General features: G+C 40.3%; 1 protein-coding gene across 5 annotated transcripts in view; it reads right to left on the bottom strand.

Annotated features, from left to right (window-relative positions):
• Positions 1 to 280: 280 nt before the first annotated feature.
• Positions 281 to 17793, bottom strand: part of npas2 (neuronal PAS domain protein 2) — a 52333-nt gene continuing 34820 nt past the window's right edge. For 3 of the 5 annotated variants that reach the window (XM_044140831.1, XM_044140833.1, XM_044140832.1), the window contains 16 exons: positions 17194 to 17314; positions 15937 to 16053; positions 15727 to 15845; positions 14074 to 14156; positions 13876 to 13982; positions 13572 to 13719; positions 13376 to 13460; positions 11859 to 11985; positions 10251 to 10348; positions 10071 to 10157; positions 9036 to 9242; positions 8328 to 8561; positions 5994 to 6178; positions 5815 to 5907; positions 5526 to 5730; positions 281 to 4713 (listed from right to left, as the gene is read on the bottom strand). In XM_044140831.1, the coding sequence (XP_043996766.1) occupies positions 4498 to 4713; positions 5526 to 5730; positions 5815 to 5907; positions 5994 to 6178; positions 8328 to 8561; positions 9036 to 9242; positions 10071 to 10157; positions 10251 to 10348; positions 11859 to 11985; positions 13376 to 13460; positions 13572 to 13719; positions 13876 to 13982; positions 14074 to 14156; positions 15727 to 15845; positions 15937 to 16053; positions 17194 to 17314 (2232 nt within the window). In that variant the 3' untranslated portion in view covers positions 281 to 4497. The remainder of the gene's footprint in view (positions 4714 to 5525; positions 5731 to 5814; positions 5908 to 5993; positions 6179 to 8327; positions 8562 to 9035; positions 9243 to 10070; positions 10158 to 10250; positions 10349 to 11858; positions 11986 to 13375; positions 13461 to 13571; positions 13720 to 13875; positions 13983 to 14073; positions 14157 to 15726; positions 15846 to 15936; positions 16054 to 17193; positions 17315 to 17793) is intronic. The other 2 variants (XM_044140834.1, XM_044140835.1) reach the window with 2 other exon arrangements.

Below are 17793 nucleotides of genomic sequence, written 5' to 3'. Positions count from 1 at the left end.
AATTACTTTAATTTTAAAATCATAACATACATATATGTAATCTATATGACAAATAAAATAAACAACTATGTAGCCTAAAGTTTTTTTTTCCACATTCTATAATACAATAAATATATATATATTTATAATATATTTGTTTCTGCACTGAAACTGCAGAATTGACTAGACGCCAGGTTTTTCTTTTGTTCATGTCCTGGCAACTCTTACACAGAGAGGATCGGATCTGACTGCCCACGTTCACATCTGAGGCGACAGTCAACATGATACAAATCGGGGGGAAAAAAGTACAAGTTAAATGTGATCAAACTGACGTACGTTTACAAAAAGAAATCCCTGTGATGAACACTATTCAAACCATAATGAAGGGAAGCCAAAGAGAGAGAGGAAAAAAAAGAAGAGGTGCGGCAATCGTCGTCACGGAGAAAACGGACCGACCAGATTTACACCCTTCGTCAAGCTCACGAGATTAACTCGCGTCCGAAACCGAGTGATTCTGGGTCTGGGTGATGAACAGACCTGCTTTTGATCAACACAGCAAGGCAAACAAAACGATACGGGAAACTTTGTCTACTCTGAATGATGTGTTTGAATGAAAAACAACCAGGTTTCCTGCCAGAAAGGCTGATATTCTGCAAGATCGTCCTTTTACTTTGTCACAGATTTACAGGTGAAGGTTAAAATTATTAGTTACTTTGAAAAAAAAAAGGTATTTATTCAGTTATTAAATTTAGAAAGTTAAAACTCATTTACATAGAAGCTAATGCATTTCAAGCAATTATTTCTGCAATTTTTGTTATTTTGGCTTGTTAGCTAATAAACACAAAATTCGCCTTCTCAGAAGATTACAATATTACATAGGATCAATAAAGGTTTTTTCCTTCCACTGAACTTTCTCTTAATATCTTCATATTTCCCTCTTCAACAATGACTCACACATGTCAGGGACAAGCTGCTGGACATCTGGCTAATCAGCAGAGCATTTCTGTGCAAGAAAATCAAATTTTTTTTTGGTTTTTGGTTTTCAATTAACTTTAACCCCAAATCTGAACAATTACCATTAATAAGTGCCTGAAATGTGTTATTTGAGCAATGAATCTATGCAGCTTTTTGAAATGGATTCTTTTTTTTTTTTTATGATATCAGTGTCACACACCTGAATGACGTGACATTTTCACGAAAAACAGAAACACGCTATGGCGCCTGCAAAGCTGGACCTTCATGACCAGACACACGTCGGATCGGAGATGAACGAAACCACTTCTGCCACAAAAACAACAACCTAACTTCATCATGTTTACACAATTGCACTTTTTTTTTCTTTTTCCTTTGCGTACTTTTAATTGTTAGGTGAATCAGCTGCAATCCGCGTGATAAAAAGTCAGATTTTTTTTCTTTTTGTTTCATCTCTTCTTCAAGGTTCAGTTCGGTCTCTTTGGGAGCCTCCGGCCCTGCGCACCGAATTCCCATGCAGATAAAAGTCCTGTGTAATCCTACTCTTCAGAGGACGCGTCTCGAGCCTTTAAAAAATAAAAAATACTGCTAAAGGAATGTTAGGACATTTCCGTTTAAAAAAATACTTCCATATAAATTACATGGTAACAACTGCTTATTATACACCTCTATGTACATCTGTTTGGAAACATTTCCAACAGTATAAATTAACATTCTTTTTCTCTCTGTCCTTTTTTTTTCTTTTTCTTTTTTTTTTTAAATTGACATTGCACGTAAAAAAGTGTAAAAACGGCACTGAACCTACATGCTGAGTTCGCTACGTCTTGTCGTGCAACGTGGGCAGCTCCGGCGCCGGACGGGGCCGCTTTCATATTCATCACCAAACACCTGTCCACCCCACCCCCTCTACCGCCGTGCTGCTTTCTATAAAGTGTAGCAACAACATGTGCAATTAAAATCCAGAAGAGAGGTGGAGGAGGAGGGTGGGGAGTACGCTATAGGATTTATTTATTTATTTTTCTAAATTGTGAAGTCACACTGTGGTACAGGCAGTTTAAATACAGTATATTCTGCTGATTGTCTTTGTACGGTGATGTAATTGTTTTGTTCTAATGGGTTTTAATTTTTTCCCCTTCCTGGACAGACTGCAGCAACACACTCCAACCCTCTTTCTGCTAACTGTCGTCTCTGTATTATCTACAAAACAGAGACAATCAAAAACAATGGTTCCTGCACACGCTCGTCTGTTCCAAGCTGACTGAGACAAAGGCGAGCAGCTGCAACAGCCGATAAGTAAGTAGCTCCACAGAATCCGCAACGTGCTCTTTCCCCATGCTAACGTAACGTAGTGTCTTTCAGATGGAAGTAGTTCTATAAGTTCTCAATGTAGAATGGTAAAATAAACGGAGGCGTCTGTGTTTTTTTCTAGTGTGAATGAAGCCGTTGCAGGCAACAATCTGAAACTCAGCTCACCTGGTTGGTGTTGGAAATTTGTAGTCTTCTGAAATATTCAAACAAGCCGTCACAAAACAGGCTGACGGTTGGACTCGCACCCCTGTTGTAAGATGTGTAAACAGCCCCAAAATAAATTCATCTTATGCCGCAGGAGCATCACCTCGCACTAAATACTTAGAAAAACATTTGCTCGGTTTGCTAAATCAACACCAGAATCAACACGCTTTTATTTTTACATCACATGTCCTGATATTTTAAAGGATTCAAAGTGCCGTGCAGGCTTGGCTACCCAGATTCCCATCCAGGGGCGGGCCCCCAGCATCACTGATCCTCCACTTTACTAAACAGTGGGCAAAACTCTTTCTCCAATCTATGTCTCTTGTTTTATACCTAACCCAAGTGGTTATGGTGGATGAGAAGGGGAAAAGTGAAATAAAAACTGTCTGTATAAATACTCTTCAGATTTCTAGATGTGGTTGAAAGGTAGTTGAAGTTAAAATGGCTAACCAAAACCAACTAAAATGAAAAGTTGTCCATGGACGACCAAAGTTTAAAGAGTAGTCGGATCTGACCCACACGACATCTGCTTCAGTTTAAGTCCCAGCAGCTTTTTGCAAACTCCACACATGTAGAGTTTGTGTGGCAACTTTTACATGACATCTAAAGGTTGCCATGGAGACTTGGCGATCTCAAGATGCCGCTGTTTGTAGCAGAGCTCACTGTATTTTTCACCTTTCTTTTCCAACATGAATCAAAATTAAAGGCGGGGTTTTCTTAATGCTGTGTTACTGAAATAAACAAAGTTATCAGAAGGCTTTTTACGCATCTTTACCCGGAGCGGTGTGCAAGTTCCCATTCGTAAAGCAGCTGATTGGACTGCTGGGAACATGAATTTACGCTTTTCTTGTGTGCATGAGGCTTTTCTGAAATGGGGCGAGCACAAGGTCTGGCATGCACCTCTGAGCATAACGGAGCGATTTCTGTCAGAACATCTGTGTATAAGACCAGCTTGTATTTCCAATCGGTAGTTTTTGTTGTGTAATGATTTCAAAAAGGACTCTTTTTGAAATGGACACTGCTCAGAAAGTAAGGACTTACTGCAAACATAAAGGTCACAAAAATTACTACGTACATATATATGTATATATGCAATTAATTAGAAAATCTGTATGTCTTATGTTTTAATAACAAATTATGCTCTTATGAAAATATACCTTTTGTATTCCAAATGGACCTGAGCTGGATTTTTAAAGCCATAATCAGACGCAACCAAGCGAACCACAACATGAACGTTATCACGTTTGAAGGCACAATTCGTCCTCCCCGCCTCCCAGCGCGCCGACACCCGGTGCTGGCTGGCGGCCGCTTCAGTTTGCAGAGGTCTGCGGTGGGACGGCCACGGCAACCCTCGCTCCTTCAATCCCGGATTGAGGCTTTAAAAATCTAGATAGACCTCCAGCTTCCAGCTGTAGTGTGTGCCACGTCACACCTGCCTTTTGATAGAGTGGTCGTCGCACTTGTTGTTTTGTCGTGTAAAGTTCTGCTGTAGTGACTCGACATGCCTAAATCGTAGTTCAAAGGGTGTGTGTGGGGGGGGGGACAACAGGACGCACCTCAGATTCTCCATTTTCACTGGCAATAAAGTGTCACAAGTAGCTTAGCGTCATGCCACACGAGGGGAGCTGAGCCGGAGATCAGGAACCGAGCAGAACGTTTGATCTTAGGTAAAAAATAAATAAATATTCTACTTCCGGGGAGAAAGGAGTACCAAAGTGCAAACACTTATATGAGAACTTTGCTAGAAGAAAACCTCCACTTGTCGGTCTAAAATAGTTTTTGTTTGTTTTGTCCTTTTTTTTTCAAACATCTTTGATGATCCACTCGTTCCAGCCGTCGCGACGCGGCCTCAAGGTTGTCCTCCTTGGATCCGGCAGCCGCCGTCGGGTCAGCACAGCCTGTACTTGTGGTGTCACTATGACGACGTATAAGCCGGATCCCTCCCCTGCAAATTAGGAGGCTTGACGGCGTGCTGCCCCCTGCAGGGCGGCGTCAGAGAGGCCGATCCTCAGCGTTCAGATGAAGTCCTCGGTGCTACCGCGTTAGCATGCTCCTGAAGTCTGAAACACTGCCTGGCTGGTTTTGGGAATGTTGGTACTGCCTTTGCTGCTGCTGCTGTTGCTGCTGCACAAGTGGCAGTTGCTGCGTTTGTGGCTGCTGCTGAATGTATCCCATGTTGCTTTGCTGTGGGACATTAGTGGTGTGTAGAAAAGCTGGAGCAGATCCACCATGTACAAGTCCTTGGGTCATCTGTGGAAACAAGAAGGTTTGAAAAAGGTCTCTGTTCAGTTTGGTTAGTGAAATTGAACCTTTTATGGAAATGTAGCGCTAACTAGACACAGAATCTTGCAGAAGTACTGCCAAAGGTCAACTTTCTCACATTTTGTAAAGTTACAACCACTAACCTGAGCGAGCTATCAAGTGCGATTCTGTTGTTTTAGAAGTAGTGCAAAGGAAAATGAAACATTGATTTCAAGATATTTACATCTAAAAATAATTTATTCTGATAAAATCATGCATTTTATTACTTATTACTTTATTACTTTTATGCCTTATTTATTTTGTGTGTAAAACAAATAAATCCACTTCTTCAACTTCCAGTGTCATTTAAAAGCACCCAATTAGAATTCATTCTGCTCTGTTGCCAGGGAGACAACAGAACGATATCGCCTCTGTGATTGGCTGTCTGAAATGTCATAGCAAGGATTTTTTTTTTTTTTTTTTTTTTTTTAATGAAGTGTCTTGAGACATATGTTGTGAATATTTGGAGCCATGTTGTGATTCACCAGTCAAAATTCCCGGAGTTGTGTGCCGCCATTTGATCAGCTTATATTTATATAATCTTTGAGAAAACGCGAGAGGATGCTGCTGGGCAGCTGAGAGGTTAGTGTGGCCTTCAGGATAAACCGACGAATGAGGATTTTTTAAAAAATGGACCTAAAAACAATGAGTAATACAAAATATCTACATATTCATACATGACCTATAAAATGTCAGATTTCTTTTCAACTTCAGAGAAGAAGGCTTTGATCGCGTGGTTGTGATTTGCTGCTGTTGTGTACCTGAAAGAACTGCTGGGGCTGCTGGAGCTGCACAGAGTGCTGAGAGGCCTGAGGCTGGCTGTGGTAGGCCGACTGGGCCTGATGCGTGATGAAGGTGTTGTGTGGGATCATTATGGGGGAAGTGAAAACGGGGGAGGGCACCAGCACGGCGTTGCAGTTGACCTGTTGCATGGTGAAAGAGGTGATCGGCTGCTCCAAGCTGTATCTGAAAAGAGACCGGTGAGGAGCTCAGACGGAATATCACCATAAGCCCAATAAATGAACCAAGTGTTGCAGCATGGCTGCTTACAGCGTTTGGGAGATGCCCATGTTGCACTGAGAGGGCTGGGAAGTGACGCTGCTAGTCGGAACCACGGTCTGCATCGGCTGGTTGAGAAGCATTCTGCAGGAGAGACGGTTTGTGATGTAAAAACCATGTCTGCTGCCTAAAACAGCAGACAATTAATTTTTTTTTTTCAGGCTTCTCACCGTAATTGTCCGTCGTGGCTGAGCTGGTTGTCTGTCTGTCTTTGGTTTGAGTCCTGCTGAGGCCTCGTGTTGGTCTGGGAGAACATCATGGGGTTGCTGTAGAAGGGCGTCGTCAGGCTGGTGTTTGTCTGCATCGGCAGACTCACCGACTGGCTCTGTCTGCTCCGAGGAGCCCGCTGCTGAACCTGCAGCACAGCGAGGGAGACGCACGATAAGCTCCAGAGAGATGCTGACATTTCATAACAACAACTTCTGAGCAAATAAAAATAGGTTTGATTTGTTTTTCGTTACCACCCAAAAGAATTGTCTGGAGCAACATTATCAACATCGATCATTTTGACAAATCAGGTGCCCAGATTGCAGACAAAACTTGCAGCATGTCTTCTTCTCTCTCCACTCTATTTCCTGTCAAATCACTGTTCAATCACGGCCCCTAACGGCAAAACAATATTCATAAAAAGTAATCGTTTAACACTTCATTTACCTTGCAAAAAACCACTGCTTTATAAATTTATGGAAAATTATCTAAATAAAAATGTCTTAATCAAAATGAAAAATGCAACAAAAACCTGTTGATTCATTTTCTGAATGAATCAAGCAAAATGCTTTTCTGTGTTTATGATTAAGTCAACATCTGTTTATCCCTCTCTTCATATTCTCCACTCCTTCACCATATGTTGAGCTAAATGCTATTATCGAGTGCATAACATTTTTCAGCCAAAAGCTTGTAATGTCGCAGCTAGCTTAGCAGTGAGTGAATGTCAGAGGTAAGTTGTGTTTACTTTGTTTTGAAATCATCCAAAATCCTTTTATACGCCGTTCATATGGAGACAGAGTCATGTTGGAGCTAGGGGTTGAACCAATTAGTCGACTAGTCGACTAGTCGACTCTAGGACGTCTCGCGAGTTTTTACATTTCATGTCGACTAGTCGCAGTCATGCGATTGCCGGTGGTGACAGCCTGTGCTGATCTGACAGCACAGTATACGTCACAAGACACAAGAAAAATAAGTTAATACATTAGTTTAAATGATATGTAGATGGATGCATATTTGTGGTTTTACAGTGTTTTTAAAAGGAGATGGAGTTGCAGCTGCAGTCGACTACAAAACACGAGCCATCTAAAACTCGCCCCCTTCCCGCTAAGGATGTCACTTAGCCGGCTCGCGAGTGTCGCGAGTGCTCTGTACTGTGCTAATGACAGTGAACTTTATTTACCCCCCCGCCCCCGTGCCACCTCTTTTTATTGTTTTTACATGCCATCTAAAAGATGTGCGTTTCCTTTTGAATGTTGGTTTCCCAGCAACTTATTATTTATCATAAACTATCCCGATGTTTTGTTGTTTCACTTGTTGCTGTTCTGTGTAAATGCCGTATTTTTCCGTGAAAACGGGTAATAGGCTAAAGCCTGTACGTTACTCCAAAGCTTTGCGTCTTGCGTTGCTATGACGTCACAACGGCTAGTCAACTCGACATCGACTCGACTTTTATCATGTTGACGTTGACTAGAAAATATCTTAAATCGTTCAATCTGCTGAGTCAGCAGAGCTTCCTGCCGCGCATCGGGCGGAGGAGAAGCAGGTGGTTTCGTTGAATTCAGCTGTAACCAAACGGGATCCGTTCATAACAAGTTTGGCTTGTGATGTTCCAAAAGCACCATGTAGTCAGTGTGATAATTTGACTCCTATAGTAACTATCCAGAGATCATCAGCATCAGCCGGTGTTTAGAAAAAAAAAGTCAGACCCGACTTTGTGCAACAAACTTTTCCCCGCTGCTCACGAAGAATGATCTGTTTATTGCTCTTTTAATTCTCCATAATAGACTTAGTAAAAGCAGGAGAAGGGGAGTGTGTGTGTGTGTGTGTGTGTGTGTGTGTGTGTGTGGGGGGGGGGGTCAATATTTGCCGTGAAAATAGCTAATAAAGCCTCCAAGTTGTGAAGGTTTTTTGCGCTTACGTCACTATGACGTCACCGCGACTAGTCGACATCGACTCGACTATTATCATAATGTAGTCGACCTTAAAAAATATGTAGTCGTTCAACCCCTAGTTGGCGCTATTATGAAGCTACAGCTAACATGAGCAGGTTAATTTGAGCCGTTGACACATGTTGCTAGCAAAGCTAATAATGCTAAACACTAATGTAACATGAAACAGATAAAAATGTCACCTCTCTAAAGATATGATTATATTTCTGTTTATCATCTGTTTAGCACTGCCTCTCTCTCTTTATATAAATGTTTTATAAATGAAGTCAAGTTGACATCCTTAGCTTCCACATTCTAGATTTTACCATTAAAAATGATCTTATTTCAAATCTGCAATCTGTATTCAACCTGTGCAGACGGTGAAGTGTTTTCTCTCAAAGAGAGTGGAGATGAACTTTGAGCCCCGCAGGCTGCTGGTTTCGGTTGGCCGGAGAGTTGCCTGATGACACTGGACTGGTTCTGGTTCTGGTTCTGTTGTGCTGGCCTTCCTGGGCCCTGCTGCTGCTGCTGCTGCTGCTGCTGCTGCTGCTGCTGTTGTTGGGCCTGATTGAAGTCATTGTGGATAGGCTGCTGTAGCAACATCTGACACACACAAAACAAATAGGAATCTATTGAAACCATTACTTACTGAAAAGAGTTGGTTTATATGCTGCAATCTATTGTAGAAAAAAAAAGATACCTCTAAAAACAAGTTTAATAGGGCCATAAAGTTGCATATGCAGAAATATAGGGGTCTAAGTCATTAAATATATAAATATTTAACAATTACGTATTGCACTTCTGGCTTTTGAAACAACAACAACAAAAAATCCATATGGGTTATGCTATAGCTAGCATTTGCCTCTAGAGGGAGACAAGCTACCTTTACGTCTGAGGATTTGCTCAGAAGTTGTTTCTTTCTTGTATGAAGCTACAAATGTTTTTCTTGACTCAAGGCTTTACGTAGACAAATGTCCATCATTCCTGTCCTCAAACTCTGTGCTTTTTGTATTGTAGATAACATGTTTTTCCGGAAAAGCCTGTGTCATTACTTGGCGTCTGTCGAGAGGCTGCTACCTGTAGATTAGCAAGATGGAGCTTCTCCTTAATGTCGTGCAGCTCCTGCTGCTGCGTCTTGATGTCGGCCTGCAAAATCCGCGTCCTCTCCTCCAGTTGTTCCTTCAGCTGGTTCATTACGCCTAGCTGAGGCTGCAGCTGATAAACAGAGGACTGCTGCTGCTGCTGCTGCTGCTGCTGCTGCTGCTGCTGCTGCGATTGCTGCTGCTGTGGAGAAGAAACACGGGAACAGATGGGAGAAAATTAGTGTTACACTTGATTTATACCTATTTATTTTCTGTAACATCTTTACACTTAACTTGAAATTGCTGATTAACTTGAGAAGCATATTCAGCTAAAGCACCCTCAGAAATCAACAGATAAAGACAACACAGACCAGGGAAAACATGCAAGCTGAGCATAGAAAAGCCTTTCTGCTTCAGTTTCAGTTCATTTGTTTGAAAAAAAAGAAATTCCCTAAGTGTCGCTGTAGTTAATTATCCCGAGGAAAAGCAATCCAGGAATGGTACAGCTCTTCTAGAAACACACAGCTCAGGGTTTCCTCCAGTGTATTATAAGCCTGGAGGGGCACCAGGCTTTAATTGCGCCCCCACCAGGCTAAGAATTGCTTACTTATTAAAATCTTATTAAAAAGGTTTGCATTTTTTAAGATTTTATAGTTGGTGTTCAGGTATTAATCTTCCAATCTTTCAATAACACATAACTATCAAGGGATATTTTCAGATTTCCTGTAAACTTTAAGCATTTCTTAACTCAAAACCACAACGGAGGTTGACTGCCCTGGCACCCAACCACTGGGCTTAGCAAGTTTCCTGGGGGAAAACCTTGCAACCAGTCTGTAGTCCAACTACAAAATGAGGATGTAGTGCTCTTTATTTTTCTTAATCTGCTCCTGATGTCCCTTTTCTAATCACAGTCTACATGAGCAGCGGATGAAATAAACCCAAATGGCAGCGGCAGTCATAACAGCGAGAAACTGTACACAAGCAGGACAGAAGGGGAGCAACAGGCAGGAGAGGAAGTCTAAACACTGACCATTGTGGAGTGCTTGCTGCAGGTCGGAGAAAGGGAGAGGCTCATTTGGGGAACAAGGTCAAAGGAATTTTGTCTTTGAGCCAAATTCTACATTGGGGAAAAACAAAAATAGACACGACTGATTCTATCTCTTCATGTAGCGAGAATTTTTTAATGTGAATATGTTTGGAATAAGCTGACCTTTGACCCACTGGGCTGGAGTCTGGCAGGTGTCTTCTCTGGCCCAATGGAGGCTGACGGCCATGATGGTGTGCAGGCCTCTGTGTAGGAGTTTGCTGCTGCAAAGGAGACGGCTCACTTTTAGAGACACAGACTGAGCATTTACTCTGTGAGAATAGTGTTTCCCTGGCAACCGATAAGTAAAACTAAGGTGAATACAGTAAAGACGTAAAGCAGTATAGGTTTAAGACAATATATGATTAGACTGCATAAATGATATGTTGCCCAACAGCGAAGAGAGAGAAGTCCTAGTAAAAGGAGAAAGGGATCAATGATTGATAATTTGATAATTGTTATAAATATCTGTCCAACACATTTATAAAATGTTTTGTTTAATTTAATGACAGTTCACTTTCTTGCATTGTTTTGATATTTTGATCAAAAGTACTGTTCAGTTCAGAAGTTCATTCACCCACCATGACTAATCAAAATTTGATCAAAATTACACAAAGTAAGAATAAAAGTTTAAAGAAATTTTTGTTTGATTATTTATTTGCTAAAACAAAGATTCTTGGCAAATCTTACACCGATGAAAAGATTGTGTATTTCCCCTTAATTGGGGAAATACACAATACAAATATATTTGTGGATTTGAGTATGTGGGTTTTGCCGATATATCCTGCCAAACCGAACAACTTTATAGACGGCAACAAAAAAACACTTGGCATGCATTGAAATATTTCTTCAAGACGAACACTGGAGTTCCAAACTGTAATCAAATTATTCTGGTTTAAAACATATGAAATGTGATGGCAACATTTCATTATCTAGATTTCGTTATCTGATCGCATTGTTTAAAAAAAAGCAAACCAAAGTAAAACAAAATATTCTCTCCTCTCAAAGGGCAAAGATTGTTTTCTTGAAGTTAAGCTAAAAGAAAGGACACAATTCATCTGCGATTATTGACTTAGAGGCCTTTTCATTCTGACATAAATCCACACACTGTTCTTGATTACAGCCCACACAAACCGAGGCTGAGCAAGTAAAATATCTGCAACTCACAATTCTGACAGAGGCTGTTTTCTAAATAAGTCCACCACTGTGTGAGTGTGTTTTTCAGGGAAGATTCAAGCCTGGTTTACTTTTTGTAAACAGATACGGTTATGAAAAAGCCCCAGCTGCTGCACTGTCTTCATTAATATGCAGGTGGAAGTATTTAGTGTGTTATATAGCTGGTGGGATCGCTGGCTGGCAGACAGAAACCATGGGGTTTGGAAACATTTCATCAGAGATGCATCATCACCCACACATATAAGGAGGTGTTGTGATGACGCCATGTCTGCTTCGTTCCAGGAGTTTTACCGCTGATTACAAAGTCTCCTAAGATTCCATAACAAAACATCCACTGGGGGATTTTCACAAAAAAATTTAAAAAAACAGAAACAAAAAAGAAACGACCTGTGATTTCTACGATGAGAAAATAAAGACGTCTATAAAGCTTTGCTCAAAGTGACAAGCAGCAGTATTTAGGCTAAGTTTGAGCAGCACAAACACAAGCATTGTGGGTTTTTTGACATGGAAACCTGCTTCAAAGTGACTTGGCATTCTGGAGAGAAGAGGATGACTCACACAAAGAGTCCGACAGGGCGGTGTGGGAGGATTTCCGAGAGCTGTGGGAGGACACTGAACGTGCGCCGCTGTTTCTGTCCCTTGTCGCGTCCAGGGTGGAGCAGATGTCCAAGTACAACTCCTGAGCCTGGGAAAAAAAAAACAGTATTCATGCCTCTTGAACCTTTTTTACATCATGTCATGATATATGTACAAACTTTAGAGGATTTTACATTATAAAATTTAACACAGCATAATTTTAAAGCGACATAAATCCTGATCTTGTGGAGTATTGTGTATGAGTCAATATAACACTTAAAATGACCACCTTTAGCTACAAATAGAGCTGTAAGTCTTTAGTTTTTTTTTCTCCCCTCCAGGGGTCTTTTTATGGGCTCTAGTGTCCCTTATATGACAGTAGACTGACAGGAAAGAGGGAGGGAGATGGGGGAAGACATGCAGCAAATGTCACCAGGTCCGGGAATCGAACCCTCGACAGCCACGTCGAGGACTCCAGGCCTCCAAATGAAGGTCGCGCTATCCCCTACGCCACCACAGCACGCCCAAGTCTTTCGATTTTTATCTAATAGCTTTAGGCCTCTAGAGACTGAACGGTTTGACCTTTCACCTTTGTAAAATAGTTAGTGAACAGCGACTTCCAAGATCCACTGTTTGAGTCAGAGCTACATTTTGTCTCATATTTGGGTCTAACGTGTTCTAAATATGAGTGTATGTATTTTTATTAATTTTATATCACTTCTGGTTATGTTTGTATTCACTAATATTTAAAACCTTGGCTGGAGTAGCTTGTCAACAAAGAAGCAATTTCCTCTCAGGGATCAAAAAAGTATATTTTACCCTATTCTGGGCTCAATGTTGCAGGGAAGTGAACCTCTGTACCAGTTTCATTCAGTTTCCCATCAAATCTGACCTAATCCCATGTCTTTGCTGACAAGAAAAAAAAACAACAACAGCATGATGCTGCCTCCACCATGTTTCACAGCGGGGATTTGTGTTGAATTCAAAAGGGCATGACACCACTCCCTCTTAGCAGGGACGCAGGCAAAAGCAAAGTTAACATGACATTCGTGTGAAACAAAGACATGCGACGTGGCCACTGGGAGATGGAGAGAAGCTGCTCTCAGGCTCTGGGAAACAAAATTGGTATTTCCAACAACACACACCACTCTCTGCATAGTGTGAATGTTACTTTTAGAACCTTTTTTGAAATATTACTTTAGGTTTGTTTAGGTAAAACCTAATGTGGTTTGAAATTCTGCCAGGCTGCTCTTCCTGTTTTTATCTTACATGCATAATGTTTTGTACAGTTCATGTATTTTTGAACAAATTACTACTCTCAAGATGTTCTTATTTTTTTCAGTAAATGGCCTTTTTTGAGTCTGAATACTCCAGTTAACGATTAATCGATTACTAACTTAGATGATGACTATTTCAATAATTGATTAATCATGATTAATCCAATTAACCGTTCCAAACCTAGAGACATTTACAAGGTGCTGCTTATGCAGAACTCTTACCTTCACAGAGGATGGCGCTATCTCAGGTAGTGAAAGCTCCTCCAGACCAAAAGCTCTCCTGCGTTCGGCTCGCACTTCCGCGTAACTAAACGAGACACATTCGTGTGACAAGTTTCATTCCCACTCCTATCTATGGATTCTCTACCAATAGATAAATCACACATGATGCTAGACAGAAGAAAACCCTCAGGATTACCTGACAACGGTGTGAGTGCAGACAATGAACTCGGGTTTGGAGTTCCACTGGTGGTAAGTAATGTAGTAATGAGTCTGCAGCCAAATCCACTGCTGTCCCTTGGTCAGGAAGCGATAATAGCAGGATTTACCCTTTCCAAACTGCATTACTGAGAAGATAAAGGGAAAATAAAAGCTGCTGTCAATGCTGTGCTCACAAGTTCCTGGTTTTATTTTATCAGTCAACCTCTAAGAGATGCGCATTTCATCACTGGATGCTGAAGTGATGAAGATTTGTAATGAAAAGGCAACCCTTGGTTTCTTACGTTGCTTGTGACACTGAGCTATGAGCTCCAAGTCATCCACATGGTAGTAATCATACCCCGAAGTCCCAAGGACCTCAAATGGTAAGTAGCCTATGATTGGTGATGCTCTGAAACATGAAGGTGATGATAAACATGTGAGATTACCTTAATCTGGGGGTAAAATAATCTTGAATAAATATGATGATTTCAGTTTCTCACCTGTGATCTAAAAACAGGAACTTCCATTCAAGGCTGTGTCTGGACGTGAATTCATCACAAGGATCGTCCACGTTACACAAATCCTGACCAAGAGTACAGTAGCAGAGTCAGACGTTTTTCCTTAAGGTATTTTTGCTGTTTGTTTTTGGCTCCTTCTGTCCAGAGGTTGCCAGATACTGACTGAAGGTTATCACCAAAAAGGACAGTGCGAGCTACTCTAGCATCACGCGTTTGGCAGCTCTGCCTCACAGTTTTGTTCTCACTAAATCACTGCAGGACCATATCTGTGCGTCACTATCAAACACGTTGAATGTTCTGACTAATCCCAAACAGATGTGGCCTTCAACTTCGATATTTATTCTGCACAAAGAAATTAGCCGAGTTTTAAAATAGGAAATTTAAAGCAAGGACTGGCAAAAGGCTTGCCACAAGCCAAAAACATTTGAAGGTGAAAGCAGGAAGCCGAACGGTTAAGTAGTGACAAACTATTTAAATTTTTTTAATAAAGAGAAAAAGGCAATAACGCTTCAGTTCAGCGGAGAGCGTCATTGATCTGAAGGAAAAGGAAGTAAATAAAAAAGATCCATTTTCCATTTAAACTTTTCTGAATTTCTTGTTTCACAAAGTAAATATTCTCTGAAAAATATCCATTAAAAACATTGTTGTATACATTTTTGTAATGTATAAACGTGACATATATTGAGTTAAAATACTGTATTATTTGTAACATAAATTAAATTTTTGCCAAAAGGAATATAGAACAAACTCATATTTGTTCTACTGTGGTTTATTGCAGCAGAATCGCTAAATTAGCTTCGGCATGATTTCTCTCTGTTTTCATATAACTTGTTGATCATTAGTGCATAGCACCATGTTTGTTGTGGGTCCAATTTATTGTGTATGAACCCAAATTATTCTGCTGCTTCATAAGCCAAGTACTGAGCTTTAAATGTTGAAATATTCACTGATTTAATGATGTGCTTACCTGAGGGAGAGCTATGGAGCTATCATACAACAGCCAAAACAATCTTTTTTTCCACTACGACTAACAGTTTAAAGGCTAAATTAACCTAAAAATTTGATTCCTATTCATCCACAAACAAATCAATATAATATATACATATATTGATTTGTTGAATTCTGTGATTCTGAGTATTTTCTGCAATAAGGAAATCACATTAGCATTAGCATGTTCTAATTCTTCACAATTTAATGTCATTCAACACCATCTAATACAGTTTAATAGATCTAACTGTTTTCAACATGAATATATTGAAGTAAGGAGGCTTGAATGAATAATGAATCATATGCATGCTTCTTAATGGAGACTCGACCGTCACCTGAAACAAAATTGATGGGTGAATTTTAAGACTTTGGAAAACGTCTGATTTTGCGTTTAGCTTTGGCTTACAACGTCAGGGTTTAACTGCTGAAGCATCCTTGGATGATGGTATTTGATGAGCCCAATGTGTCATATTCAGCCCAAACAGAACAACAAATGTGCAGACATGATAGCGTCACTAAGGACCAACAGGTGCCATGACCTTGGCCCTGCCTCATTATTAACACACATGCTGCTTGTTATTTCTCTGGGAGTTTTAACTACAGATAGATAAAACACAATCAGTATTTTAGGCTTCAAACTGCTCTTACCTTCAGAAACTGTGGAGTGACTAATCGTACAGTTGCTATGAGGCAGACCTGCTCCTCCAGCGATGACTGCAGACTCCTCGGTAACGTCAGTTCATGCCCGTTACAAGAAGATGTAGGCACTGTGTGGCAAGGAGTATGTCATTTTATTTTCAAAACGTGTTAAAATAAGGTAGATTATTTGTATATTTTTTTTAAATGAAAATTTCTTACCATGGTTATGAAACTTAAAATCTCCAACAAACTTGACATATTCATACACAGGAGGCTCCTTGGGGTCCATGTTACCCCTGGCTAGATGACAGCAAAATTCAATATGTGTCTCCTCACCTGCAAAAATTGAGACATTTTCCACATTAGAATTTACATGAATTTACATAAAATCGTCCCTTACTCCTTTTAAACTCTGCAGACCACACTTTTCATTTTTTTTTCTTAAAATAAAACCTTTCACTTCATAATTTTCCTCTACTATGTGATGTACCATGTACCATCCTATTAAAACACACATTAAAAAGTTTGTCCTTATAGCATCTCAAAATGGGCCAAAGCTCTATAAGTGCTAGTACTTTTTTAAGAATTTGTTTTGCTTTTTTTACTCTTGTGCTGTAATATTGATAAATAGCTGGGTTTTTTTTTTTTTAAGTTTACACTCATAACTTTTGTTACTGTGTATTATATCATTCAAATGCTTTGTTAACATTTAATAGCCTATAAAGAGAGGTACATGGTTTAAAGCAGAGAAAGCCCACTTTAATGTGTCGGTGATTTCCAACACTACTAGTTCAGGTTCTGTGAGAATTCTGCAGCTGCACTGATCCAACTCAACAATAAGTGGATAAAAATCAGGCTTTCCTGCTGTTACAAAGACAGACTCTTGTTTGTACAGATGGCTCTTCAGCAGAGTTGGCGATTTCTCCAGACAAGGCTTTGAGGCGGCCATTAAGGCCTCTTATGTCAGCCGGAGACACTGACGATTCCCCCTCTCTCTTCGTCAGAAAAAGTCCATCAGAAACACAGGATTAAGGTCAGCGACTTTGGCCTCCCATGCCAGACCGCTTTGGATTACTGTGTTAACATAACAGTGATTTAAAGTCTTAACTATGATACTAAGCTGGCTCCTATTATTAGCTAAAAGTCTAATCATAGATGCATGCGAATTAGAATTCCAATAAAACACAAGACTCCAAAGCCGTCATTTCTTCGATGTCTGAGGAGCTGAATAAAAATTGCAGCTGATGTGAGAAAACCTTTTTGGATATCAACAACCAGGTGTCAAGTTTACGGTTTAAAACTAGGTGAGAATACAATAAAGAGCAACAGGATCAGCGTGCTTCTTTCTCGTGTTACATTTTTTGCTTCCTGTAAATAAAAGACCATCTACGGGTTTAACCTTTGTACTTCCGCCATGCTCCAGCATGATGACCCAGACACAGATCGTGCAGCGAGGCCTCTCAGCAGGATACTCACTGTCAAGGAAATCAGCAGCAACGGGGTCAGTCATCAGCATGTGGGATGATAGCAGCTTATACACCTCCCCGTGTTCGCGCTCCGGGAGGAAATTCAAGATATTTTGGTCCACCATATCTGACTGGTGGAAAAAAGGAGACGTTTGTCAGTCATTACATGCTGGCAAGACCTCCTCTCATGTGTGTGGTCCTGTTCCTCTGTATGTGGGCCTGTCACAATAACAAATCTACTTGGACCATAAATTGTCCCAGCACTTATTGCGAAAAACGATAATGTTGTTTTGAGGCCGTTTTCGACTAATGTCGTGGGGATGGCAAAAGAATGCAAGAACACATTCTCAAAAATCAACAAACTTTAAATTGTAGTGAACATTTAACACTGGAACTGGAAGGCATTTTAAATATCCAAGATAAATAACCAAAACAACAAAAATGTCCTTCAAAAACAGGGGCAGTTGAAACCAAAACACCAGACAGAAGAGTTTATTATCCAGTTTTAGGTAGAAAGAGAGGAAAAGAGAAAAACAACAAATCATGCTAATGCAAATTATTGAGCTTTTTTTTTAAATTACCATGTGATTAATTGATTTATTGATTATTG

The sequence above is a fragment of the Gambusia affinis genome, linkage group LG15 (assembly GCF_019740435.1).
Source record: "Gambusia affinis linkage group LG15, SWU_Gaff_1.0, whole genome shotgun sequence".
Taxonomy (NCBI): Eukaryota; Metazoa; Chordata; class Actinopteri; order Cyprinodontiformes; family Poeciliidae; genus Gambusia; species Gambusia affinis.
Note: the sequence above shows the minus strand (reverse complement) of the source record. Positions and strands in the feature narration are given on the sequence as shown.